At 35.9% G+C, this 26802-nt stretch overlaps 14 protein-coding genes across 14 annotated transcripts; 9 read left to right on the plus strand and 5 right to left on the minus strand.

Moving 5' to 3' along the window:
• Nucleotides 1-58: 58 nt before the first annotated feature.
• NCAS0I00420 (uncharacterized protein) lies at nt 59-2368 on the minus strand (the record flags this gene model as incomplete). The annotated part of the gene is made up of 1 exon (XM_003678008.1): nt 59-2368. One exon carries the CDS (start codon nt 2366-2368, stop codon nt 59-61), a length of 2310 nt encoding a protein of 769 aa, XP_003678056.1.
• An 812-nt stretch (nt 2369-3180) lies between these two features.
• GAL11 (Gal11p) lies at nt 3181-5142 on the plus strand (the record flags this gene model as incomplete). Its single annotated transcript, XM_003678009.1, has 1 exon — nt 3181-5142. The coding sequence occupies one exon, from the start codon at nt 3181-3183 to the stop codon at nt 5140-5142; it is 1962 nt and encodes a 653-aa protein (XP_003678057.1).
• Nucleotides 5143-5449: 307 nt separating this feature from the next.
• On the plus strand, nt 5450-6934 carry GSH2 (glutathione synthase; the record flags this gene model as incomplete). The annotated part of the gene is made up of 1 exon (XM_003678010.1): nt 5450-6934. The coding sequence occupies one exon, from the start codon at nt 5450-5452 to the stop codon at nt 6932-6934; it is 1485 nt and encodes a 494-aa protein (XP_003678058.1).
• A 599-nt stretch (nt 6935-7533) lies between these two features.
• On the minus strand, nt 7534-8043 carry NCAS0I00450 (uncharacterized protein; the record flags this gene model as incomplete). The annotated part of the gene is made up of 1 exon (XM_003678011.1): nt 7534-8043. One exon carries the CDS (start codon nt 8041-8043, stop codon nt 7534-7536), a length of 510 nt encoding a protein of 169 aa, XP_003678059.1.
• A 728-nt stretch (nt 8044-8771) lies between these two features.
• NCAS0I00460 (EI24 domain-containing protein) lies at nt 8772-9491 on the minus strand (the record flags this gene model as incomplete). Its single annotated transcript, XM_003678012.1, has 1 exon — nt 8772-9491. The coding sequence occupies one exon, from the start codon at nt 9489-9491 to the stop codon at nt 8772-8774; it is 720 nt and encodes a 239-aa protein (XP_003678060.1).
• Nucleotides 9492-10397: 906 nt separating this feature from the next.
• NCAS0I00470 (uncharacterized protein) lies at nt 10398-13646 on the plus strand (the record flags this gene model as incomplete). Its single annotated transcript, XM_003678013.1, has 1 exon — nt 10398-13646. The coding sequence occupies one exon, from the start codon at nt 10398-10400 to the stop codon at nt 13644-13646; it is 3249 nt and encodes a 1082-aa protein (XP_003678061.1).
• Nucleotides 13647-14011: 365 nt separating this feature from the next.
• NCAS0I00480 (alpha-mannosyltransferase) lies at nt 14012-15985 on the plus strand (the record flags this gene model as incomplete). Its single annotated transcript, XM_003678014.1, has 1 exon — nt 14012-15985. The coding sequence occupies one exon, from the start codon at nt 14012-14014 to the stop codon at nt 15983-15985; it is 1974 nt and encodes a 657-aa protein (XP_003678062.1).
• Nucleotides 15986-16211: 226 nt separating this feature from the next.
• Nucleotides 16212-17312, plus strand: PEX15 (Pex15p; the record flags this gene model as incomplete). The annotated part of the gene is made up of 1 exon (XM_003678015.1): nt 16212-17312. One exon carries the CDS (start codon nt 16212-16214, stop codon nt 17310-17312), a length of 1101 nt encoding a protein of 366 aa, XP_003678063.1.
• A 241-nt stretch (nt 17313-17553) lies between these two features.
• On the plus strand, nt 17554-18723 carry NGL1 (RNA exonuclease; the record flags this gene model as incomplete). The annotated part of the gene is made up of 1 exon (XM_003678016.1): nt 17554-18723. The coding sequence occupies one exon, from the start codon at nt 17554-17556 to the stop codon at nt 18721-18723; it is 1170 nt and encodes a 389-aa protein (XP_003678064.1).
• Nucleotides 18724-18793: 70 nt separating this feature from the next.
• Nucleotides 18794-19453, plus strand: NCAS0I00510 (uncharacterized protein; the record flags this gene model as incomplete). Its single annotated transcript, XM_003678017.1, has 1 exon — nt 18794-19453. The coding sequence occupies one exon, from the start codon at nt 18794-18796 to the stop codon at nt 19451-19453; it is 660 nt and encodes a 219-aa protein (XP_003678065.1).
• A 2373-nt stretch (nt 19454-21826) lies between these two features.
• Nucleotides 21827-22150, plus strand: RPP2A (ribosomal protein P2 alpha; the record flags this gene model as incomplete). Its single annotated transcript, XM_003678018.1, has 1 exon — nt 21827-22150. The coding sequence occupies one exon, from the start codon at nt 21827-21829 to the stop codon at nt 22148-22150; it is 324 nt and encodes a 107-aa protein (XP_003678066.1).
• A 341-nt stretch (nt 22151-22491) lies between these two features.
• Nucleotides 22492-24015, plus strand: SIL1 (Sil1p; the record flags this gene model as incomplete). Its single annotated transcript, XM_003678019.1, has 1 exon — nt 22492-24015. The coding sequence occupies one exon, from the start codon at nt 22492-22494 to the stop codon at nt 24013-24015; it is 1524 nt and encodes a 507-aa protein (XP_003678067.1).
• Nucleotides 24016-24129: 114 nt separating this feature from the next.
• On the minus strand, nt 24130-24873 carry OPI10 (Opi10p; the record flags this gene model as incomplete). Its single annotated transcript, XM_003678020.1, has 1 exon — nt 24130-24873. One exon carries the CDS (start codon nt 24871-24873, stop codon nt 24130-24132), a length of 744 nt encoding a protein of 247 aa, XP_003678068.1.
• Nucleotides 24874-25081: 208 nt separating this feature from the next.
• On the minus strand, nt 25082-26665 carry MSE1 (glutamate--tRNA ligase MSE1; the record flags this gene model as incomplete). Its single annotated transcript, XM_003678021.1, has 1 exon — nt 25082-26665. One exon carries the CDS (start codon nt 26663-26665, stop codon nt 25082-25084), a length of 1584 nt encoding a protein of 527 aa, XP_003678069.1.
• Between the last annotated feature and the right edge of the window lie 137 nt (nt 26666-26802).

Consider the following 26802-nt stretch of genomic DNA (forward strand, 5'->3'; position numbering starts at 1 on the left):
ATATTTTTACATAACATTACAAAAAAAATAACAGTTGATCAAATTTTTAAGTCATTATTCACTCATTAAGATCAGAAATCTTCCATCCTGATAACCAGTCTAAATATCTATAATTTTTAGATGGTCCATCCATACCGAAACTAATTGGAGAGAAGTAGAAGAATCCACCAATGACAACGGCAAAGTATAGTACTAACGTAATGTAGGTAATATATTTGGCTAGAGTGCCCTTTGGTCTTCTAATGATAGCTTCAAAGAAATAAGCAAGAACTAATAAGGCAAAGTATAATGCTGGTAAATAATGGTGGACATAAGTGACTCTAGCCATAATGACGAATGGCATGAAATGTAAGCCCCATGCCAATAATGGATAGAAGGCACCCATCATAAAGGTGTTCAATGCCTTATCATTTGCAAAATTAGTTAATTGTCTTTGCCATCTGAATGCTAGAACAACGATGAAAATCATTAGGACTATCACGGATACAGTGGAAGGCCATGTGGATGCTGGAGAACCTAATAAGAAATATTTAACTGTATCATCATTCCAACCACATAATCTTAAACCGACATTTAGAGTGGGCCATTGCCAAGCCGCAGATGCTAGAGAATCATATTTATCACTGTCTGGGACCAAAGCATTATTGGTAGCCATCATAATTCTGTTCAAAAATAAGAAATCCTTAAAGAAATTAGTCTTTGGATAATGGAATGAAGCATCAGGATCAGGTAATTTCTCATTTTCGTGAGATTCAACGTTCCACCAAGTTCTCTTATCATTCTTAGAAATTTTATGAGAACAAGTCATTTCACTTTGTCTGAATCCCCATTCTGGTAATTGTTTCAAAGTTTGTGTCAAATAACAACCCAATACAGCGTGCTTAATATGGAAGGTGGTAGTCAATGGATGAATCATGGATTTATCCTCATCACCAGCTTGTTCGATAACTTCAATGATCCAATTGTCCATATCATCGCCCACTTCAAACCCATAACCGAAACCTGCCACTTCCCAATCATTTTTGGAAACGGGAGCGACAATTTTATCAGCATGTAGATTTTTCCTGGTACTTCTGTGCACTAAACGATACTCGTTTCCGACACGAACATACTCAATATCTGTCTCAGTTTCATTAGACCAAGGTTGGTTTCCTGGAATTCTAATTCTATCAAAGAACCAAATATTGTTATCATCATTATACGCGTATCCGGTAACTTGTTGTTGATTTGATCCCTGGGGGAAAGTTTGCACATGAGAATGTAACAAGGCACCACCTAAGGCTTGATTCTTAATGGAAACAAATGATGAACCCAAAGCGACATCACGGGGACCCTTTCCGACATCAGAACCATCCAAAGTGGCTTGGAAAAGTGATGGCATGTTAGCATCTCCTGTACCTGAATGAGATAATAGTGCGAAATGGATTCTGAAACAAGTTAAAAAGACTAGGAATGGGATAATGATAAGACATACAATTCTTGCAATCCAATGACATCCATATACTTTCCACGCTTGCAGCTTCTTTGTCTTGAGAGTTGCTTGCTTTGGTAATAATGTCCATAGGTCAGCAACAGTGTAGATTCCGACTAAAGTGATGATGAATAGCCCCACCATTTTCACAGAGATGGCACAACCCAAGTTGAAACCTAATAATGCCAAAGTGGTCCACCACTTGATGGAAAATGGATTTTTACGTTGAGTATGGAATAAGATGAAAAACATGAACGATGCGACGGTGAAGAATTGTAGCATTGAATCTAATAGGATGAATCTACCCAAAGTAGCGTAAGAATTTTCGAAAAGGACTAAACAAGTGAATAACCAAACAGCAGGAATGCTAAATCCAATGGCCTTTGCAGTAATGTAGGCCATTGGGACACATAGAGATGAGAAGGTTGCTTGAAACAATCTCATCTTGACATAATCCAAATAATCAGGATATTCTTCACCTGAGGGGAAATCCCATGAACCATTATAACCAGCCAAGTAACCAGATAGCCCAACGAGCATTTTACCCAAAGGTGGATGAACATCATGATAGAATTCATGTCTTAAATAGTAAGAACCAAACTTACCAAAATGTGCTTCATCCCAAACCACATGGTTATTTACACCAATCTTGTACATTCTCGTAAAGAACGAAAGACCTGTGAAGACAATTGGCATAACCCATGCTTCCACCTTACAAAGAGGAGACTCTTCGGATGGGGGCTGTTGCTTCTTTACATTTTCGTCCTTCTCATCGATGGAAGCAGAATCTTTGGCAGCCTTCGAAGTAGCAGCAGAAGAATTGTGCTGTCTTACCTTCAAATCTGAAGCCTCTTTTTTGGGTTCAAAACCTGAGACAGCAGCGGCAGATGATGACATTGATATGACAGGGTCTTGATACTTTTTGCCCGATTGTAATTACAGATCTACTACTTGTTCGATCCATGAATGTTCTTATTATATTAGGGTTTACGTATACGTGTCTTGAAAGTTTCAAATCTGGGCGCCGGGTAACCCTAATATTGTTAGTATAAAAAACTGTTCAAGAACAAAAAACATCTCTTCTCATCACTACTTCCTCTTTCTCAAATGGATTCGTACTCAAAGTGAGCAGCCTCAAGCAGAAGATTCATCAGGGGATGAAGTAAACTGCTGGCGTGGCCCCTGTAATATAGGCCAGGGTAGGACCGTCATGTGTACTGAATTCTTTTATTCGGCGTGCATGGTGCATGGACAGGTAGATTAAATTACAATGACCTGTCCGAGACATTCTTGTCCTGACACCCCAGATCAATTTAAGAAGTCTTTACATATTTCCCTTGGGAGGACTCTGTTCTATGACCAAGGGAAAGGTACTTCTGCACATTCGTTTTCTATCTATCTTGTTTGTTTTAATTAACTGCTGATACTACTAGTTGATATTAATTTCTATATAATTAAAAAAGCCGGGTAACCCCTGTAAATGAGTGGAAATTCATCGAGTCATCAAAAATCTGGTGCAATTAATCCGTCATCTATAAGGTTGGACCCCAACTAAGCATAGATCTGAACTCCATATCACGACAAGGAAGCTGTTCTGGCATTCAATCACATCCCGTTTTAGTTCCCCATTTACTTAGAAGTGGAGCTCTGGCAGAATAATTTTCTTTTGCCAGCAAATACACTTCCCGTATTACTCCGTGATATCAAGCATGAACTACAATAGTACGCTTCAAGCTCAGACAAAGGGTGTTGGTTCTAGCCCGTCCGAGCCGTTAACGATGGGCCAAAAATTGAGAGCCAGTAATATTAATAAATTGATCCAGATCTTAATGAAGTTGAATTTCGCAAATGGCGGTGATTCAAATACAGCAACCACTATTAAAGAACAGGCAAAAGTTTTTGAGAATGCTGTCTTTAGTAAATTCAGTAATGATTTGAATAGCTATACAAAATTTATGAACGGTAAGATGGAGAATTTGGTAAGGACTTCACAGGCAAAGAAGGCCAAAATTAATGGACTTATGGACTCATCATTATTGATGAATCGCCCTACAGGGCCAAATAACAGGACAACTCCATCAGGAAAGACTTTATTGGATAAAAATAATACGACAGAACAGGAATTGGTAAAGAAATTTCAGTTTATACCTGTACCAATGACAATATTGGAAAATATACCAAAATTTTTAACATTTCATGCAAATCCTCAAAATGAAATGTTCACTTGGCCAAGAATTTCAAAATGGGTCATTGATAACAAATCCTTATTTTCCATGAATGATTTGGCCATAATAAAACATCTTTATCAATCACAATATCAAAATTTTAAACAGGCAAACTTTAACCCAGTGAGTCAATTGAATGCCACGGCATACAATAACTCAACTTATATTAATAATATTCCAGATACAACTAATAATAATTCTCACAATCTTTTGAATCAAATTAACGAAATTTTCATTCAAGAACAACAAGCATATTTATTGAACAAAAAGAAGAACGTTGTAAATCCAGATCCAGATCAAAGCAAACTACGGTCCATGAATATAAATACAATAAATAAACCACCATCACCTGAAGATTGGTCAATAATCAAGAGAATATCCTCTGAAATTTCAAAGACTCAATTTAACCTCTCAAATTTATCAAACTCTTTATCTGGTCGGGAGAAGTTAGATATTAAAAAATCATTAAGCGATAATCAACCATTATTTAAGAAAGTTAAATTCTTTGCTATTGCATATTTTATTGCCAGCAAGGATGAATCATTCCTAAGAGATTTCTTAAAATTAAATTTGTTCTTGAGAGAAATAATCAATAAGATCAATGATGGCGTTTTCATTATAAATTCCATGATAATGAACAAAATCAATTTGAAATTTCAAAAATTTTGGGAAATAATGTCACAACAGTATGTTAAAAATAATACCCCATCACAAGCTGTACCTTCACCCATACCTGTAGATAAAAAATTGAGAAGACAAGAAGTTAAATCAAGATACAAGCATCATCAAGATATTTTTGAAGGATCATCTACCCCAGATTTATTCCTTTCCACTCTTTCAGACTGCCTGGGACTATCAGTCACTACTCAGGCAAGAATGAATACCATGACAGTATATGAACCAATCTTACCATTTACTAAAAAGACAATAGAACTTATCAATGGTTCATCCACCAAGAAACAACCATTTACAAAGACTCAACTGAAAAGACGTGAAAAGGATGTTTTTGAACTTTCAATAATTGCCAGCGATACAAAATTATTAATGAAGAACAAGAATGTGAACTCTAGGTTGGAGTCTATCTCAGACAAGCAAATTGCCAACGTTTTCAAATTTCAAAACATGGAACAAAGAGAATCAGAGACAACACCACCACCATCGAATACTACCTCTCCAATGATCCCTCAAAAAAGATCTATATTGACAGATACAACAGAACAGCAGAGACGGAAGAAACCAAACGTATCAGTGGCAACTCCCACGGTACCAACATCAACTTCATCATTAACATCAACAACTAAGACATTAACATCGACTCAAATCAGTCCAGCATCATCAGAGGTGAATGAAGATGAAAGTGTTCAGCAACAGAAGAGTAAAATATTCAAGGAGGTAATAAAGAACGATATATCCAATTGGAATTGGAATATATGGGAAAACATATGACGTTCGTTACCTTGACAACCTTAAACACAATAATAATATTATTCAGAATTAAATATGTACATTAACTTGATCCTGTGCCAGGATACAAGTATATAATATAGTATGATATACCTTAATTAAATATACCCAAAATGAGTCAAAAGATCCATTACATAATCAGCCACAGTTTTCTCGAAAAATCGAAGACTGTCAACTGAAGAAAATTCAAGAAAGATAGGTGTGATAAATAAGTAAGATCCATCCTTATAGTGATTCAGGTCCATCAATTAAGTGGAAGTCTAGAGGCTAGGCTAATTAGAGGTACACTATGACAAGTAAGAAACCAGCATTACCGCAACTATCCAAAGAGAGCTTGGAAAAACATTTATTACCGGAGTTGTATCAATGGGCATTGTCTCATGGTCTTCTGGTGTATAAGCCTGAAACACCCCAAACTCAAACAGCAATGGTAGCTTTAACCACATACCCTACACCAGTACCACGTGCTTGTTTTGAATCTGCCCAAGAGGTACAAGTACCATTCAACGAGTTGTATGCTAGAATCTCATCGTCAGACTGGTTATATAAGGAGACTAAATTATTGTCAGCATCGGATGAGGATTTCACAGGTAAGCTATTTGCCATTCAACTGAAACTTGATGAATTTGCCACGACAGTATCCAAAGATGTCATTCAACCATTACGTCTAGGAATTTTCCGTTCCGATTATATTGTCGATAAAAATTCTAATTCCATCAAACAAGTAGAATTCAACACAGTATCCGTCTCATTTTCTGGCTTTTCAGGGAAGGTTGCAGCCTTACATCAGACTTTGGACTCTAAGGGATTATATCAAGAGGAAAGTAATAGAACACCATTTTTTCAACCTAATTATGAAATTCCAGTATCATTTCCCTCTGCCGGGTTTGCCAAGGCGATGGAAGTCGCATTATCAAAATATGATACTCCAAATGACAGAGCAAATTTGGTAGTGGCATTTATCGTTCAACGTGGTGAAAGAAATGTCTTTGATCAAAAATGTATAGAGAATGAACTTTGGGAGAATCATGGAATTAAAACTGTTCGTTTGAATTTTGATGATGTATTAACTGAATTAAAATTAGACGCTAACAGCAATAGACTTTATATGAAGCACACAGGTCAAGAAGTTGGTCTTGTCTATTACAGAACAGGATATACAACTTCTGATTATGAAATTGAAAAGGACTGGGATGCGAGATTCTTCTTAGAGAAATCATACGCTATTAAGGCTCCTGATTTGATGACTCAATTATCAGGTGCTAAGAAAGTTCAACAACTATTAACTGATGATACGATTTTAACTAAATTTGTAAAGGATGAGCATGTTAAAGATCAATTGAAAGAAACATTTGTAAAGATCTTCCCATTGGATGACACGCCACTTGGTGAAGAAGGGAAACGTCTTGCAATGGAATCACCTCATAACTATGTCCTTAAGCCTCAAAGAGAAGGTGGTGGAAATAACATTTATAAGGAAGATATACCTGGATTCTTGCGAGGATTGGATAAAGACCAATGGAATGGCTATATTCTAATGGAACTAATTGATAGTGATGCCACGGAAGGGAATATTATTTGTAATGGAGACTCCACTTTTGCTGTACCTATCTTGAGTGAGCTGGGTGTTTACGGTACAGTATTATTTGATCATGATAGCAACATCTTATACAATGAGAGCCCAGGTTGGTTATTGAGATCCAAATTCGGTGATTCTAATGAAGGTGGTGTAGCAGCCGGGTTTGGTTGTTTAGACAGTGTGGTATTATACTAAAAAGCCTCTGATAGAAAATCTCAATTTACAAAAGGTCCCGAAAACTGGCACACCCAAGAGCACCCACCATATCTTTATGAAGAATGATACCAAGTATTCTTTAAACGTACCTATTATAAAAAAAAGGCTAACACCGCGATTTAGCTGCACATGTCTATGCTGCTTTGTACAATTTATATATGTATGTATATATTACTTAAACTAATACACTAACAAAATGACACTAATTCCGAATTGGAAAATGGAACGGGCAGAACTATTGAACTTGAAGTGATGTTTTTGATGGAAGAACAGCAGTTAAAGCAACACTTCATCAAACGAGCTCTTTAAGGTAAATAAATCACTGAGAATGTCTCGTATGCGGTTGAGAACAGAAGAAAGAAAAAATAAAGACGAAAGGAAAACTAAGAAGAAAGAGGACCATGAAGGAAAAGTATGAAAGGATAAGCATATTGAAGCTTTCAGGCTAATTTTGAAATTAGTAAGATGTTTAAGCCATTCAACAACTCTAATCACTATTTAGAGCAGATTTTTTAAATATTTTCCACTAAAATTACTCAAAAATTAACCCTTTACTTCGATACAGTAAGCATAAAATATTAATCTACTTTATTTTCCCGATTTTTTCTTTCTTTCTCCTTCAATAGCGAAATACTCCACTTAGCAGCACCTACTGTATTACTTATCATAGTTATTATTGGTGAAAATGGCAGAAATTCTAATATTCCTGCTGCCGTTCCAAAGCAAAGAAATAACCCGAAATGTTCATATTGGAAATCTCTTGTCTGTACCTTATCAAATCCACTTAAATAAAAGAACCTTTTCATGTATGAGAATCCCCTCCGAGGAGCATTGATTTGGTTAACAATCGCTGGACCAATAATCGGTACCATGGATATCCCAACGAACATTATAAAAAAAAATATCTTCTTAACAAAATTGGACACCATGCAAAACTCCCGGAAAACCCATTTCAATTCTCGGTTGTTGCTTTTCTTATCATATTCTGTATTTTCCTCCACTTTTACATCTTGTACTCGCCGATCTGATGACTTCAGAAACTTTGCATTATTTAAGAAATTCTCTCCACCATTTGCTACCAAAGCCATGTCAAAAACCTTGTCCCTTATGATAGGAAGAAGTAATTTTTTACAGGACCAACTAGTAATGGAGGCTGATATAACAAGCCATTGCACGTGAGCAATTCCTATTCCTATTGGGCCCAATATAAGAGCAGACCAAGCTAATAAAAATGGCAGTAAAATGAAATAATCAATTGTTAGGATCAAAATAAATATAACTGTGTAAGATCCCCCAAAAAGGAAAATAAATCTCCAGTATATTGGGTTTGTAAAGATTTCACAAATTCCCTTAACTTTTGTTAGTCTATTAGGTCAGTAAATATTGGAGTGAATAACATCAAGGAAACATACTTTGAATGGGTATACGAAAGAGCCACCAAATATAATTTCATGTAAGAAGTTCTTCCCTAAGGAGTTCAATCTTTTCTCTAAAGTTGGCTTAAATGTTGGAAACCAAAGATTGAAATAATGACAGGCTTGAAAAGTATAGGTTCTTACCAAAGTCAAAATTGATGTATCTTTTACTTCTGGCTGATCTATATTTGTCATTTTTTTGATATGGGTTGTTGATTATTCCCTTGTTCGTAGTAAATAAATGATTTGGTTATTCTTTGTAACTTTCAAGATTAGGGGTTTCGAATATTTTCACAACCTTATTGGTACACAATATATTTATTGCAACATAAGAATGGTAAGAATCAACTAAGAAAAACAATCTTATATTCTTTATGCTAAACTATATTTTTCGTACAGACTCATTTGTCTTTCATATCCAGCTGTAGGTCAAGTTGTAGCAAACAGCAACCGACTGAATTTGAAGTGATGGACAAAGTTGAAAAGATGGGTATAAATTCGCAAATGTAACATGATACCCCAAACCAAAACCACTTACCATAATGACCATAAAATATTTTTCTTCTTTCATTTGAGTTTACCTTTCTCAACTCCCAAAAATATGGGAATGAATACGAAAATCCATGTCTTGCAGCTGTCAACCCCATAAAGAGAAATATTCCAACAAATGGAATTAGCATAATACCTTGCAATAATAGTAACTTGGAAGAAAAGAGTAAAGATTTGCAGATTGCCTCTGGAACTCTACAAACCCAAAATCTGATTCGACAATATCGGGTAAAAATGGTTCTTGTTTCTACTACCATGGGGAAAACCAGAGTAGTCTCTGCGTAAACAACTTGAGCATCTTCACCTTTAAGATGAAATGTATTCTTTAAAATATCAAAGGACACATCTCTTCTCCCAACTATAGATTGAGAGCAGGATAGTATATTTACCAGGTTGATACCATACCAGATGGAATTCCAGGGAGCCAACGGTCCTAAAACAGGAACCGTTACAAATGTCAGGATTGGGACTATTACTGGAAGTAGTAATATTGCAAACACACAAAACATAACGAAGTGAGTGATAAACATGTAGATTATTTGGTCCAGAAAAGTAAGAGATTGGCAGGTCATTTTTATTCCCTGTAAAGACTAAAAGGTTAGTAAAGTGTGTTGACAACAACGGAACATTAAAATCATACAAACATACGTAGAACGGGTATTTCATTATATGGATGCTTCTGTAAAGGTCGGACCAAATATTGAGAAAGAAGAGCTTAACAATCTCTTTTGGAACTTGTAGTTGTTTTTCCCATATTACCACAATACAGTCTTGTTCATTATCTGAAAGTCTTACCTTGTTCTCCTTGGGAAGCCTTGTTACTTCAAGTTCAAAATACCTTTCTGTTGAAACTGGACCATAGTATTGATTGGAGCCTTGTGGACCAAAGATAAGTGCATCTTCCAGTTCTGGGCGAGGTAATATCGTGTTGTCAAAAAACTTTGCTGGTTCGTAGTAGGGTTCTTCTAATTCAGACTCTACTTCACCGTCCATTTTGTGTGTACCTCAGTGCGATCGTCTTACGTGAATGGTTACAATGAGGTCTGTAAGTTTAGTTTTGCTATAGTCTCAAGTTTATAAGAGAGAATTTGTGACGCTAAGAAAAAACTCCGTCACGTGCTTCGTATTTTTGACGTTTTTCAAGAAAATGAAAATTAGGCGATGAGGTCGAGTGTCGAAAAGGTTACTGAATAAAGATGATTGACGTGACATTTCAATCTGAAGACCCTCGTTCTAGGCGTAGATTTCTAGACTCTCAAAACCATCTCTACCAAGTTACACACACTGCTAGAAGAATAGTTTTGTTCAATACCTGCCAGTCTCGTTATAAGAAGTGTTCTGATTTGATTTCGAACACCAGAAAGTACAGTCTACGATTCAGAATATTAGAGACAAAGTTAGTAGCCAACTGAGTTAAGGAATAGTTCAGAGGGTGTTAATCTTATAAGGCAAGAATTATACTTATAATATCAACAATAATGTGTGTCTCTTCTCGACAAGTTAGAGCTAACAGCGGGTTGGTGCCTTCAAACGAAAACGTGACAGAAGTATTACTGTGCGCCAAGGATAAGATAATATCACAAACTACAACCGAGTTTACATCCTCCAGTTCTTCAGTGAATATTCCCAATGATTTCAAGCATACATCCACAAACGGATTTGATAACAAAGAATTACTTGCATTCCCAAACGAATCAACTCATACATATTCATACAATCCTCTATCTCCCAACTCTCTGACGGTACGTCTTTCAATTCTTAAGAGGTCCTTAGAAATTATAATACGAAGTCCAGAAATGCTTCGGGAACCAACGTCATCAAGCATACCGTCAAATAATATTCATAATTCATCAAACGAAAACAATAATAATACAACTCCATCCATTTTTTATCATAATAATTCAGCTAGTCATTCCAATGAGATCATTAATACCCAAAAATCAAATTTAGAAAATTTGTTAGCATTCCTCAATGAGACATTAGAAAACAATACTTCAGAAAGAGCATCTGATTTACATATGATATCACTCTTAAACATTAATAAGTTATTTTTCAACACTCCAGATGAAAATGAAGGTAATGATTCGGAAACGTCCAAAACAATGCATTTAAAGAGAACATTACTCACGAGCTTGGCGGACCCATTTTTTGATAATATCAAGGAATTGCCATCATCAACATCGGAAGCTAATCTCGAATTTAATCTATCCCAAGAATATAATAAAGTTCTCCACAATTTCAATTCAGGGAAAAACTCAGCTCCACAGGCTATTTTTACGTGCGATTCTTGTCACCCATGGAATTTCAAAGGTGCCAATGATTTAGCATGCCTTACCTTTGGACTGTCCAAGAGTGCCCTAAAGGTCTTAACATTGTTGGATTTGATTCATCCAGATAGTCGAAATTTTGTTTTACAGAAATTATTGGCGATGGAAAGTAGTAATGACAAATCATTGGATATGGTCTTTACCGGTGAAACTGTTCCTATTGCACAAACTGGAGGCAATTCTAAAGAATTAATTTGGGCATCAATTTGGGCCAAGAGGAAGAACAATTTACTGGTCTTTGTCTTTGAAAAAGTACCATGCGACTATGCTGATTTAATGCTAAGCTTGGCCGATTTTTCTGTTGAACATATCGACGATGAGGCGGGACTTTTCCACGATGTAGAACCTCTGTCCAATCTTGACCCATCCAAGAAAAGTGTTAAATTTGCCAACGAAGTCTATAATATGAAGGCAATTAGTCGTTCATTGTCTGCATTGATATCAGATGTTAGTGCTGGCAAAATCATGGAAAAAGGTGACGACTTATTACCAGTAGCCATTCGCGTCTCGAACCATATTAATAAAATGAGATATTTTACGCTGAATCATCTTACGTATAATATTCCATGTGCAGTTTCCTCCACAATTTTAGAAAATGAATTGAAATTAAAAATTCACAGTATGCCCTACCAGGCAGGATTGTTTTTTGTGGACTCTCGGTCCTTAAAATTGATAAGTTTCAATAAATCAATTTCTAAGAACATGTTCGGTCATCATTTTAGTGATCTCGTTGAAAAATCTGTGACCGAGATCATCCCATCATTCTCTGCTTTATTGCATTTTATTTCGACAAGATACGATAATCTGGATGTTCACGATCCGAAAAATAAAGGTTTAATCCTAAGTGAACATTTTTTCAGAAAGGCACAAAGTGAGCTACAAGGTAGCCCAGAGGATTTTTTTACATCCGTAGGAATTGATGCTATCCATAGAGATGGATGTCCGCTAAAAATTGATATCCAATTACGTATATTGAGCTCTGATGTCATTGTTCTTTGGTTAACCCAGTCGAGAGATGTACTTTTCAAAAACTATACGACACATCCATCTCAATTATGTATGTTGAACGAGAACGAGCTTGAATATATTAATAGTGGGACCAGTTCAGCAACCTCTTCTAAGAAGAATTCGGAGAAGATTTACGTTAATGAATTTAAAGATAAGCTAGATTCGTTAAGACTTATTGATGAACTCTCGCAAAAACTCGAAGAATCTTCCGTTATTCTCGAGGCATCTGCAAAAATTACAAAGGAATCACCTTTAAAAATGGCACCACAACTATCCAAGCGAGATACCAGTAGCTCCATCTTAACAACTTCTGAACTTGATGAATTATTGGAAGTTGATGATCCAGAAGTGAAAAGAAAATTACGTTTGGCGAAACTTTTCACTGAGGATAAATCACAATTTGTTAAAGACGATAATTTCAAACTTGATCAAGATTTAATCATTAAAATAATCCAATCATCTCCAAAGGCAACATCAGAAAACGATGATGAGATTCCCACAACACCAATTGATACTTTGACGACGTCTAGTGGATTTAGTGCTTCCTTCAATTACACTCCATCAACAAGTATTGGATCTCAAAAGAGAATAAAGAAATTCTCTGATTTTACTGTACTACAACAACTAGGGGAAGGTGCATATGGGAAAGTAAAACTTTGTATTCACAAGGAAAAGAGAACTATTGTTGTCATTAAAATGATTTTCAAAGAAAGAATTTTAGTGGATACTTGGGTTAGAGATCGTAAATTGGGTACAATTCCATCTGAGATTCAAATTATGGCTACCTTGAATAAGAAACCTCATAAGAATATTGTTGCTCTTCTAGATTTTTTTGAAGATGAAGAATATTATTATATGGAAACTCCAGCGCATGGTGAGACCGGTAGTATTGATCTTTTTGATTTGATTGAATTGAAGAAAAACATGACTGAATACGAGGAAAAATTAATTTTTAAGCAGGTAGTTTCAGGTTTGAAACATCTACACGATCAAGGAATTGTTCATCGTGATATCAAGGATGAAAATGTGATTGTTGATTCTAAAGGACATGTGAAGCTAATTGATTACGGCTCTGCGGCTTACACCAAGAGTGGACCCTTTGATGTGTTTGTTGGTACTATCGACTATGCTGCTCCGGAGGTACTGGGAGGCTCTGTATATGACGGGAAGCCTCAAGATATTTGGGCCATTGGGATCTTATTGTACACAATCATCTTTAAAGAGAATCCGTTCTATAACATTGATGAAATTATGGATGGAGAATTAAGATTCAATGACGCAGGTAATACAAGTGAAGCATGCATCAAATTGATAAAGAAGATATTGAATAGATCGATTGTGGACAGACCATGTGTCGACGAAATCTACAATGACGAATGGTTGCAAGTATAAACCGGCCCAGGAAACTCCGAGACCCCAAGATAATTCTTGCCCCTAACACCATACCCCATAATATTTTATATACCACCCTTTTAATAATTAGTAAGTAGGCAAGCAAGTAAGCCATTGACCTTAACGCTGTTCTTCAATTGACGATCTAAGGCAGAGAGAGAAACGCTAAGAGTTTTCTTTTCTACGCGTTATTCATTAGACGCACTACCTGAAAATCCTTACGTTACCTCGTTTGCAGATCCTTACGTAAAAGTTCCAAATACCCTTTACGTGTCATTTTCGCTAAACTTAACTAACTTAAGAGTTCTTGTATTAGCTACTTTCTGTATCTCAGTCACTCAAACCACAAGCACAGAGTACGAAGCATGATTACCCTCAGTCCAAGGATAAAAGTGCAAGTTGCCAAGGCGCAGAACTTGCTCTACAATAAGAGAAAGATAGCTGCCATTCCAGCAATTATTTTACTGCTCATTTTCATTGTTACTGCAAGCTACAGGTCTGCCCTTGATGCTTCAACTCCAGTCGCCTCTCCTCATATTTCCATCACTCGTCTAACCAAGGAAGATTTTGAGGCAACTTCACCGTTCCGTTTGGTAGAGAATCAGAGACAATTTTATGCCAATGAAGGGTTTATTACCTCATTTTTGAGTAAGTTTGGTGGTTCAGCCTCCAATGCTGCTGAGCGTTCATTGCTAAATGGTTGGAAACATGCTGATAGGTTGGACCAATGTAGGTTTTTAATTCGTTCCATGTATAACGCCGATATGGATTGGAACAATTCTAACATCCTGGAATTTAAGGACGATGAAAAAGCGGATAATACTGCCATCGTCTTAATGAGTGAAAGAATTAGACTTTATGATTACTGTTTTATTTCTGGTAAGTTGAATTTGAAACAAGTGTTTAATGAAAAATTGGGGGTAAACGTGGCTGATGTTGCAGATTTCCAACATAGAATGTTCCCCTTTATGAAGAAATTGAATATTGATGAAATGGGGACAATTCCAAAGATTACCAATTTAAATAACGGTAAGGATGAAACTCCTATTTTCAAGGATGTAAAGACTGTTAATGAAAATTTCTTTGCTCACTGGAATGAAGTGTCAAAGGGAAAAGGGATTGTCATCAATATGAAGGAAACTGAGAAAGATTTGTTTATGAGTTTGATCGCCACATTACAAGAGGTGAAAAACACATTGCCAATTCAAATAATTACTACAGGCCAAGATTTCGAGAAGGAAACCTTTGAAAGCATGAACCGATTCCTGCAAACAACAGATCAACAAGTCTCGTTGATTGATTGTTCTTCAATTTTAGATGCTGATTTCGTTAAAGAACATATAGCGTCACATCTTCATAAATGGTTTGGAACATTATTCAACACATTCGAAGAAGTCGTCATACTTGATGCTGATAGTGTTCCATTTGTTGCACCTGAAACATTCTTCAAGAATAAGGAGTATAAAGATGCCGGCTCATTCTTCTTTAGGGACAAGACCTTAGGTAATGAACGTACCTATCAATATTGTATTGAAATGATTGAAGCAATGGAACCTTCCAAGGCAGAGTCCGGTTTAATTAATACTAAGTTGAAGTTTACTTCTAATAACCCACCTGAAGACAATTCATCCCCAGCAGCAAGCGTTTACAACACATTTTTTGGGAAGTATAAACATAAGAATCTAGATAGTGGTGTTGTCGTATTAAAGAAAAAGGAGAAATTGACATCATTATTGATGGGATTCATGATGAACTTGGATGCTAAGATGAAGCAATGTGTTTCAGGTGAGAAAGAATTATTTTGGTTAGGCCATCTAATTGCTGGTCAAGATTATGCCATTGATCAATGGTTTGGTACCATTGCTGGTACTGTTGGTTCCATGAACGATGGTAAAGATGGTGCTGAATCTACTCTGTACATTTGTTCCACCCAGGTGGCTCATGTCAACAAAGATGATGATATCTTATGGATCAATGGTGGGTTGAACACTTGTAAATTTAAGAATATTGCTTCGAAGGAATTTGAAAGATCACCAAGTTACTTCAAGCAAAGATATCAAGTAGAACGAAACTTGCAAAGTGTTTATGACTCTGCAGTAAAGATTGACGGACTTATTAAACCTGACGGTAGATTGAATAAATGGATTCAAATTGACGAATGTCAAAGAAGAATGTATTGTGCATTTATAGGGGGACCTGAAGCTGCTAAGCCTGGTGCTGTAGATGATTCAAAGACTCTATACATGTTAGATAAAGATGGTAAAAGTAAACTAGCTGGTTTGACCAACGTTTGGAGATCCATGAAAGCTTCAGTAAACCAACCACAAAAACAACAGTAGAAATAGTAAATATATAATATATCCTGAAATGATAATTTTAGTTTTAGATAGAATTGATAAGCTCTGTCATGTTTTTTCGGATGTTGTATGTGTCTCCAAATCTCGGCTATTCGCGTAACAGCAAATTGCAGTGAGAGAAAAGGTCTTCAGCTCAACCAACATGGAGATCAGCAGTGACTGACGAGTACTAGGTATACCTACTTTCAGTAGATCAATCTAATACACAATGGCTACCACTGTTAATGATGAAAAAATTCCTCTTTCTCTGCAGCAATTATTGAACGATGAAAGCCTCAGCTCAAAGACAAGTAAAGATGACTCCAACTCCATATATCAAGAATGCCTAAGCTTAGCTGCAAAGGGACAAGCTACACAATGTTTACAGAAAATGTCAAAATCGAGGGTATTGGCTAGATTAACACTTGTTTCCGAAAAGAAATGGTTCGACTTATTACTTTCGTGCTTTGAAGCTGCATATTTATCGAAGGACATCGACTCTGATACGCAAGATGTGCTTAATGAAGTTTTCAATGGCAAGTTTATAGAACATGTTATGTTTAAACTGGCAAGTAATGATAAACAGACATTGGAAGTATTGATCCGCTATATCATGTGCTGTATTCACAATTACGAGGTGCAAGTCAAATCTCATCCGGCTTCAATTGACAACTTACAAACAATTAGTAGGTTCATCAAAAGTATACTTATTAAGTATGCCTCAGTGGATACTGGGAGTTTGCACATCGAAGAACTCCGATCTCTCGTGACGATTTTACTATTTGAGGTTGAAATTGAGTTATTGAAAGCAAAACCTAACAGAAATCTGTATTGGGAATTATGCAATGAGGTTCCTTGTATTTCAGAGATATTCCAAAACTATAATGTCAAAGATGGATCTAGGTCAATAGAGGAAGATATTCTCAATCACCTAGAAGGTTTATCTAAGGAACGTAAGAGTCGATCCAAATCGAGAGCAAAATCCAAATCTAAGGAAAATTCTGACAAGAATGATTCTGTAGTAAAGAACATCCCACCTTCACCGATTAAAGCAAAGGAACGTTTCCCTGACGCAATTCCTTTCAATGAGAGGAACGACTTGAAGCAAGAAATCATTAGTAGAATATGGGGGACCCTGTCCAAAACTTTCACTACACATGAATTAAAAAGCTTCATGGGTCATTCAATGATTCTCCTATCTCTCGTAGTTATTGTTATTCTTGGTAGAAAAGGAACTAGAATCGGCTACCTTTTCAGGAACATCACACGAAATTTTGACACTATTCTTAAATATTTAGAGCAACTTTTCAGTATTCTATCTAGCATCTGATTTATTAATTTAATAAATCCATCCTTTAACTTTCGATACGTATATAGAAAGTGATTCAGTCATTAAACGGAGAGTTACTGGTCGTGGTGTGACACATCATCCATGTGAACCGCATAGTGCCAGGCAAAAAAAAAATCACATAACGGCCCTGCAACTTCTTGGTTATCAACTTTCGGACTTTAACAACTACAACAAGTGGAATTCCAAGATCTCATTGAGTTAGACACCTGCCCATGGCCTAATGTTTCGTAGACAATTTCTCCCTGTAGCCAGGTCTTCGAACGTATTATCAGCTTCCCGAAATGCTTCTAAACTAATAAATGACAAATTCACCCTATTAACCTATAACATGCTTTCTCCATCATACATGTGGCCCCAAGTTTACACTTACGTGCCTGATCCGTATAAAGATTGGCAATATCGACATAAGCTACTAGAGTCTGAGTTATTGGGTTCTTACAAGGCTGATATTATGTGTCTACAGGAAATGACCTCGAGAGACTATAATGAAAATTGGAAAAGGCTGCTGGGATCTGGAATTGGTTATGGTTCTAAATTTATCGCCAAGTCTCCACCTTTATATTGGGAGAGGGAGGTAGATGAAATAGATGGGGTGGGTATTTTTTATAATCTGAAGAAATTTGATTTTATTTCATCCTCTGGGATTTACTTGAATCAATTCTTGAATGTTTTCTCTTCAACTGAATTAGAATATTTGCATTCAAAAAGATTGGTCCTTACTGATGGGGCGGGGGTTCCAATTGGAGAAAAGAATTTATTGGATGTTATATCTGGTAAGAATCAGGTTTGTCTGTTTGTATCTTTGAAACATAAAGAAACAGGTGAGATGTTCGTTGTCATCAATACACATCTTTACTGGAAATACGATGAAGTCAAATTGACACAATGTATGATAATTATGAGAGAATTATCGAAGATTATTGACGAATTAGTGAAAGGCGTGGATGATCCTGGGAAAGTCAAGATTTTGTTTACTGGAGATTTAAACTCTACAAAGAAATCTCTAGTTATCAATTTTTTAAAGGGTCAAATCCTTAGCCATGGTCCTTTGAACATGCTCAATCCAATGAGACCATTTATCAACAGTTCCATTTACGAGGAAGTTCCGGAAAATTTCTTCGTTCACACATGCTACTCGGGGAAATTGAAAGGAATTTTTGATTATATATGGTACGATGCAAAAGAATTGCAATTGACTAAGATACTCACGGGTAAAGAAGTATCCGATGAACTAACCGATTTAGAACAATTTGGTTTACCCAATAAGGACCATCCCAGTGATCATATTCCCGTATTGACTGAGTTCCAAATTTTGACTTCTAAAACATCGAAGAGTTCGCGAAAAAACGTGGAGAGCGATGATGAAAAATTTGTGACAAAGATCTCATAAATCAAAGATTAGAACAACGCCTCTGAAGCGAGACTAGATAGAATCTGCTAAACCCACAATCACGTTAGTCATGCAGAATTCCACTACTAAACTACGTAATGAATTTTTCGGTCTTACATCCAACTCACCAGCGATATCAACTTCCTCCAATGACTTTCGTCAGGCACCCTATCATTCATCAAATTTAAATCATCAACAACCACCATTGTTACAAATGGACGATCCTATAACAAGAGATGTGAGGTCAAAACTAGACTCAATGAAATCGTTCGAGGATGACGACGTTTTTTATCCAGATCCTATGTTGCTTAATGTTAGATATTTGCCGCAAGCGAACCCTTATCTGTTACAATCTGATCAGACATCCCCATACGTTCCGAATGGCAACTTATTTATTCCCTCAGATGATCTTAATATCAATTCCACTACTAGCAATAATAATATTCCAATGAACAGTTATACTAATAACAACGACGGTATTTATTCGAAACATGATTCTCACAGAGAAAATTTACTATCAGCACTTGCACATAAGAATATAGAGAAACAGCAGCAACAACTTCGATTACAACAACAGACACAAGAGCAACAACACAATCTTCACAAACAGTTTGCAGGCCAACAATTCCATGACAGAAGAATGGTTAATCAAAAATTTTCAAATCCTTCACTTCCAAATCGTTCGTTCAATATGCATCAACATATACCAAATTATAATATTCCAAAATAGGAAACAAAAAATTGTTTTCTTTACGTTCGTTACACTTCTCATCTGCAAATAATGTATTTTCCAGCATCAGTTTTGTATTTTATTGCGACAAGACTCTAAACTTTATATATGTTAATAATAAAAAAAATAGAATCAGTTTCTTACACTACAACTCGACATTACTACTTCTTGAATGAGTTATATCTCTCTTATTGTACATTTATATGATGGATAATTATGATTAAATATTCTTTTTATTCTTATTCATGTCACTTCACTTCACCTTATTTCTTATTAGCTTTCTTGAATGCTATAGAACGTTTAGTGACTCTACCTGTCTTTGATCTTGCTTTCTTTTTCTTTAAATGTGTGGCACCTTCACCCTTAGATGCTCTTTGACCTTCTATAGTTAATTCTTGTCCTAAAGTAGCTCTATCGGCTTTACCAAGTACCTTTTGGGCTCTGCCCACTTTGGTTCTTTGAGATTCTGATAGCTTGTTATTATTCTTTATATTGGAAACTGTGTTGTTAGATTTTCTCATATTTTTACATCTGGTAACACGTAATTTTCTTCCCTTTTTCTTATTATCCTTATCAGTCTTTATTTTAGTCATTTGCTTTTCATTCAATAGCAATGCCTTATTTACACTTTCTAATTCTTTAAATTGAACATAAGCGAAACCCTTCCCCATATTTGTCTTTGGATCTCTAATAATACGAACATATTCAATTTCACCACATGATTTGAAATGGTTCCATAAATTTTCTTCATCTTCTTCGAAATCTAAATTACCAACGAAGATAGATCTCTTCTTATCATGAGGAGCAGGATGAGCCACTGAATCCACTCTTAGATGGTGATTATGGAAAACGTTACCATTTAATTTAGAAGATATGATATTGACAGCTTGTTTATTCTTGTAAACGATGTATGCATTAACTGAATCTCTTGATTTATGCAATTTTTGTTGCACAAAGGCAACTTTTCTTGGAAGAGCTTCATCAAATGAAATCGATCTAAATCTTATACTTTCAATGGTAAATAAATTCTTCTTATCATCGTCAGATTTTTCTTCTTCGTTATCATCTGCAGTTGGATTTGGGTCGGTACTAAATAATTTTTTGAATGACTTGTAAAGAGCTTTCGATGTGATAACATCGCTAGTCAAATTACCAATAAAGACAGTTCTTTCAGCCTTCTCTAATTCTTCCTCTTTCAAATCTGTCTTCTTTGCCACTTGTTCTGGGGTGGAAACAAATTCTTTTTCAGAATCTTCCTTTATTTCTTTGGTATCTTCATCCTTCTCGTCAGAATCCATTAATTTGGCATAATAATTACCTTCTAAATCTTCATTGGCATCTGCATCAGCCTTTTTCTTTTGCTTCTTTTGTTTCTTTAGAGCGGGTTCTTCCTCTTGTTTCTGTGTTTCTGGTTTCTCGGTCTTCTTTGATTCATTGTCATTTGTCTTCCTCTTAAGAGATGGTAAAACGGTTCTCGTCTTATGTTGGTTCTTAACTTTTAGATTATCGATGGGTCCACTGGAAGAGGCAAATAACTTATTCACATTCGACTCTAGTTTTTCGTTATCCACGTTCCCAAAAAGGGCATCCACAGAAGAAGTAGCTGGCATCGTTATATGACTTGGTTGTTATTCAGTTATGTCTACCTAATGCAGTTCTTGCCTTGGTTTATTTGCATCTCATCTCATCTCATCTCTCTTTCCCTCACCGCTAAAGAAAATTTTTCAAGAGATAATAATTTAAAAAAAAATGACACAAATTCAGCCCGACGATAAAGATTTGTGACGCTTTCTGGGAAGAAAACAATATTTAATGTTAAGAGCAGGTATATAGAAGGACAAGTAAAGAGGGGAGTGGGTGGTGGAGGAGACATGCAATGGAAGAACGAAGGAAGGACAGTTTGAGTTGTGATTTGAGCAGGGGGAGGGGGGGATTACAAGAGATTGCTTTCAAGATGAGCACGTCAGCACAGCCACCATACTTTATCTATTTATTACCTAGTCTTACAGTACTACATTTACCGGATCTTCCATCTCATTCACTCTATTTCAGTGATGTTAAAACTCAGATCCGAAGTTTCGGCCGAACACCAACAAACGGAATGGTGTTCGGATGTAGAACAGTCACAATTCTTGTAACACCCAAACACCACAGCAAATTCCAACCTGATGTTTTTTTTACTGAAAAATTTCAGTTTTCCGCTTCATCATAATTCACCAAATCGCGCGAAACTGGAAGTTTCAGTGGGAACTGATTGACTATCGCTACAGTACTACTACCGTGTCAGACACATATACAATACAATTGATCCATTAGTCGACCTTCAGGTTGCATTGGGGACTGGAAATAGCAGAAACCGACCAAGAATAAGAAATGAAGTACTTAGCTGCCTACCTATTATTGAACGCCGCCGGCACCACCCCAAACGCTGAAAACGTTAAGGCTGTCCTATCCTCCGTCGGTATTGACGCTGAAGAAGAAAAGGTCGCCGCTGTCCTTTCCTCCCTAGAAGGTAAGACCGTTGAAGAATTCATTGCTGAAGGTAACGAAAAGTTGGCTTCTGTCCCAACCTCTTCCGGTGCTGCTGCCTCTTCTGGTGCTGCCGCTGGTGCTTCCGGTGAAGCCGCCGCTGAAGAAGCTGCTGAAGAAGAAGCCGAAGAATCTGACGATGAAATGGGTTTCGGTTTATTCGATTAAACAACCAATCCATTGGAAAGCATAAATAATTAACTACTTTCATATCACTTTATTCTTTACACTTCCATATTAATAAAAAATGAAAATAAAATAAAATTAAGTAAAATACTTTTCTCGAATATATAATGGAAGACATATTTCAAATGAATTATTTAATAATAAGACACATTTGTATGTCTTAGTACATATCTTATGTGACATCCCTATCCCGCATCTAAAAAAAAACACTAGTCATAATAGTGTTGCTTTGAAAATATTTTATTCTCCATTGTACGTATCTGATACATGCACGACAGATTCATACTTCAACAAATCCAGTAAGGAATACTGTCTACCAAGGGATGCTAATATCATCATTTCCTCTACCATTGCTACTGGTATTATCACAAGTCATGGCTACTCATGAAGATAATCAAGTAGTCCTCGCTCCAAAATCTACCCCTCCAACCGCTCATATGGATAAGAGTAACGCTCCACAAGAACAACGAGATATTGTCCTTTCCACATCTGCTAGTACTACTAGTTCTGTTAGTTCCACTACAGCAAGTGCATCCAAATTACGTATCACGGATACCTTAATCTGTGACGATGATAAATGCTACCCACGTGTCTTCAAACCCTCCAAGGATTGGCAAATTATTCTACCTGAACAACAATTGCCAGGGGGATTGGATATTAGACTAAATTTGGAGACAGGTTTGAAAGAGGCAAAATTGTTAGATGAGAATGATAAGTATTATAAACCAAAATCTTCTCTCTCCAGCAACATCACTTCATCTTCTTTTAATGTGAGTGGCACCAAATCAACCGCCAATGAATTGGTTCCAAGAGATAATGTGGAGCTGACTTCGACTCTTGCAAGCTCAACATCAAGTTCCACTCCGATTCCATCTCCCACACCATTAGTTGAAATCGATACCACATCACCATATGAATTCTCTAGCGATTTCAATGAAATTAGAGAATTACTCTCAAAGGAAAAACCATCATTATCTTCATCTTCTCAAGATACCATCGAAACAATATTCGATAACGTGATGGAATTTGCTCATGATTACAAACATGGTTTCAAAATAATGACTCATGAATTCGATCTATTGAAAAATATAACTTTTAATGATAGATTATCTCCAAATCTAAGAGAATTAAGCGCTAGAATGATGACGAGTTGCTTGAGAAATAATCCACCCGTATCTGATTTTGTGGTAAGTTATCACCCAACATTCATAGATGAAACGTTCACACAAATAGATAAATTAATAAAGGAAAATAATTACAAGATGGATATGAAATCAAAGCAATTCCTTTTGAAAAGATACATTACCATTCTTGATGAATTAATTGAAAGTGTTCACTCATTCACAAAGGAAAGAATGGAAACTTTACAATCCATTTATTTGGGTATTCAAGACAGACAAATTAAAGTTAAAGTATTGGAATTAATCTCTAAATGCTTTATGGCATCAAAGAAGACCAACAATTCCCTCTTTTCCAGAGATGATGTGGATGCTAAGATTCCAAATGTTCAAGATTGGGTTAATGAATTTGCTCAAGTGATTCAAGATAAAGAAATTGATGAATGGCATATTAGAAAATTCTTCGATAGTTTGTACAATATTAAAAAGAGCTATAAGAAGGAAATTAAAATTGATTCAGATTTCTTAAACTGGCTGGCCAATCAAGTAGAAATAAGACAAAAACGTTTGAATAATAATTTGAAACCAAGAGATGTGGATCAAGATGCATTTGATGAGAAATTGATTGAAAGTAGACACTTGATCTTTGGGAACCCATTGGCACACGGCATTAAAAGCTTCCAAAGTGAAAATGAAATGGAAAATGACCGTATTAGAGATGAATTATAGATGAATTATAGATTCTCTACTACTAGTAAATAATATTATATTTTCCTCTCCTCATAAAAGAAAGTTTAAATATTAATTAATTAATGTTTTACTAAATCAGTTAGTGTCTATAATCTAATTACTTGTAACTTCGTCCAAAAAGGTACCATCATTGGCTAATCTTTTCTTGAATTTATCCCACCAGGTATCAAACCTCTTAATGGACACATTACCAGCTGAATCCAGAAACCCTGATAGATAATTATATGCATGTTGAACAATCTTAGCGGCCAATTCCTGTGTTAGAGCTGGATATACTCTGGCAAGTTGACCTGCTGTCGCTATATTCCTACTAGACATTAACGGTCTTGTCAATGCCATCGAGGATTCTGACATCCCTTCGCTTCTTTGTGCATTCATTTGATTCTTCCATTCTTGTAATTTCGTCATTCCCTCTTCTCTAGGTTCAATGGATATCCCTATTATTAATTCGGATATATTATTACTATTGTTTTGAGCATTCATTCCATTAATATTCGGCTCAGCATCTTCATCCATATCAATCTCTCCCAGACCATCTCCATATCCATTGGTTTGTGATGTAGAGCTTGAATTTGGTAATTTGACTTTAAATATAGCACTAGGTTTCTCAGCACTTAAATAACCAAATAATTTGAATTCTTCTAGGGGTCCCAGTTTGAAATATACCGTCGCTAGATAATTAGGTGGAAATGTAACATTGGGTAATATAAATAATGTTATATGTGAATAGGATTTAGGTTTCGTTGATGATAAAACAATTGTATGTTGTAGTCCATTCGAATTGGCTACTTCGACAGATGATTGTAATGGGTTCCCTGATGCGATAGCTGCGAACATTTCTTCTTGTCTATATTTATGATCAAAATTTCGTCTTTATCCTCGTAATGGTTTGTAATAGTGAAAAGAAAGTAACTTTTCTATTTAGTGTTTCTCTTGTAATTGATACTCTCAGCTCTTGTCTCCCTCCCTAGAGATCCTTTAAATCGATATTTCAAAATCAAGTTTTTTCTGGAAATTTCTGGAGAACGCGAATTTGAATTATTCTCTATGGTAAATATTTCATGGATGCTACTATTCTACTCTGACATTCCTCTTTACCCAAGATCTTTATGATAATTGGGAGCTTCACTCCTGGATGTAATCCAGTTAAGGCATATCTTAAACTTTCAAAAATTGGTTTCTTTTTAATCTTTAATGTTGTGCTAATTTCGTTGACCATGTCAGGCAAATCCATCTTAGTAACATTTTCGGATAATAGCTGTAAGATCTTCTTTAACTCTTCGACATTATGAGATTTAAGGAAGTCACTCACCAATTTGTTGCTGTAAGTGGGTCTTTCAAAAAAATACCAAAAGAGTTCATTAAACTCACCTATCTTACTTAACGCGCTTCCACACTCAGTAAGAACAGTGGATATTTTGCCTTCCAGATCTGTCGTCCGCTCATATTTCTTTTCTTCGATCATATTTTCCATGATTTCATTCAATATTTCATTGAATGATTCTTTTTCAGAGAGTTTATGTTGCAAATGATGTTTGTTGAAAAACCACAATTTCTTGTAGTCAACTTTAACATTCCCCTTAGTAAGATGGTTTAGATTAAACAATCTTTCCAATTCATCTAAAGTAAAGCATTCATGAGTTTCTTGGGCCACATTTCTTGGAGGAGACCAACCCAATAAAGCACAAAAATTGATCAATGCTTCTGGTAAAATTCCCTGTTCTTTCAACCCAAAAACTGAAAAATCACCCTTCCTCTTACTTAACTTCTTATCATCAATACTTGTCAATAAAGGTATATGGATAAATTTAGGAATTGCCCAACCGAAGTATTGGTATAGAGCGACATGTTTTGGCGTAGATGGCAACCATTCTTCTCCTCGGATAACATGTGTAACTTTCATAAGATGGTCATCAACCACATTCGCAAAGTGATATGTTGGAAAACCGTCTGATTTAATTAAGATAGGGTCATCAAACCACATCCCCTCTCGATTATTTGGTTGAATATTCAGCTCGCCATGTAATAAATCGTGAATTAGAGGGTACCTCTCGGGAGATTTCATTCTGATTGTATAGGGAATACCTTTGTCAAGGTTGACTTTTATCGTTTCCTCATCCAGGTGGATACATTTTCTGTCATAACTTAACGATCCAGGTGCCATATTTCCTGTCCGTAGTTGTTCTAATCTTTCTCTCGAGCAAAAACAATAGTATGCATGACCAGATTTAAGCAATTTCTTGATATACTCTTGGTATATTGGTAATCGTTGACTCTGTTCAATGGGTCCCTCGTCATATTCCATATTGCACCATTTCAATGTGTCAAAGATATTTTTCAGTGCCTCAGGATGAAGTCTTGTTTGATCGGTATCTTCTAACCTTAATATGAACTTTCCATTGGTATTCTTAGCTAATAAGTAATTGTATAGCGCAGTTCTTAATGATCCCAAATGAAGTAATCCAGTAGGAGAAGGCGCAAATCTTGTAATCACTGGTGTCTTGGGGTGTATATCGTCTTTAATATGTCTTCTCGTAAGAACGGATCCCGTTGAGGAATTGGGTTTAAGACTGTTTTTTGATAAGGAGGAGTAGCTTCTCCTCGAGGAAAGCAGCCTCTTGATAAGCATTATTTGATGTGTTTTTGGTTTCTTTATTTGTCAGATCCCTAATATCCGTAATCTTTAAAATGCACAAGAATTTATTTACCAAATTTAATGCCGCCTTAATTAATTATTACACACAGGCCAAGGAGAGTACAACAGTG

The sequence above is a fragment of the Naumovozyma castellii genome, chromosome 9 (genome assembly GCF_000237345.1).
Source record: "Naumovozyma castellii chromosome 9, complete genome".
In the NCBI taxonomy this organism is placed as follows: Eukaryota; Fungi; Ascomycota; class Saccharomycetes; order Saccharomycetales; family Saccharomycetaceae; genus Naumovozyma; species Naumovozyma castellii.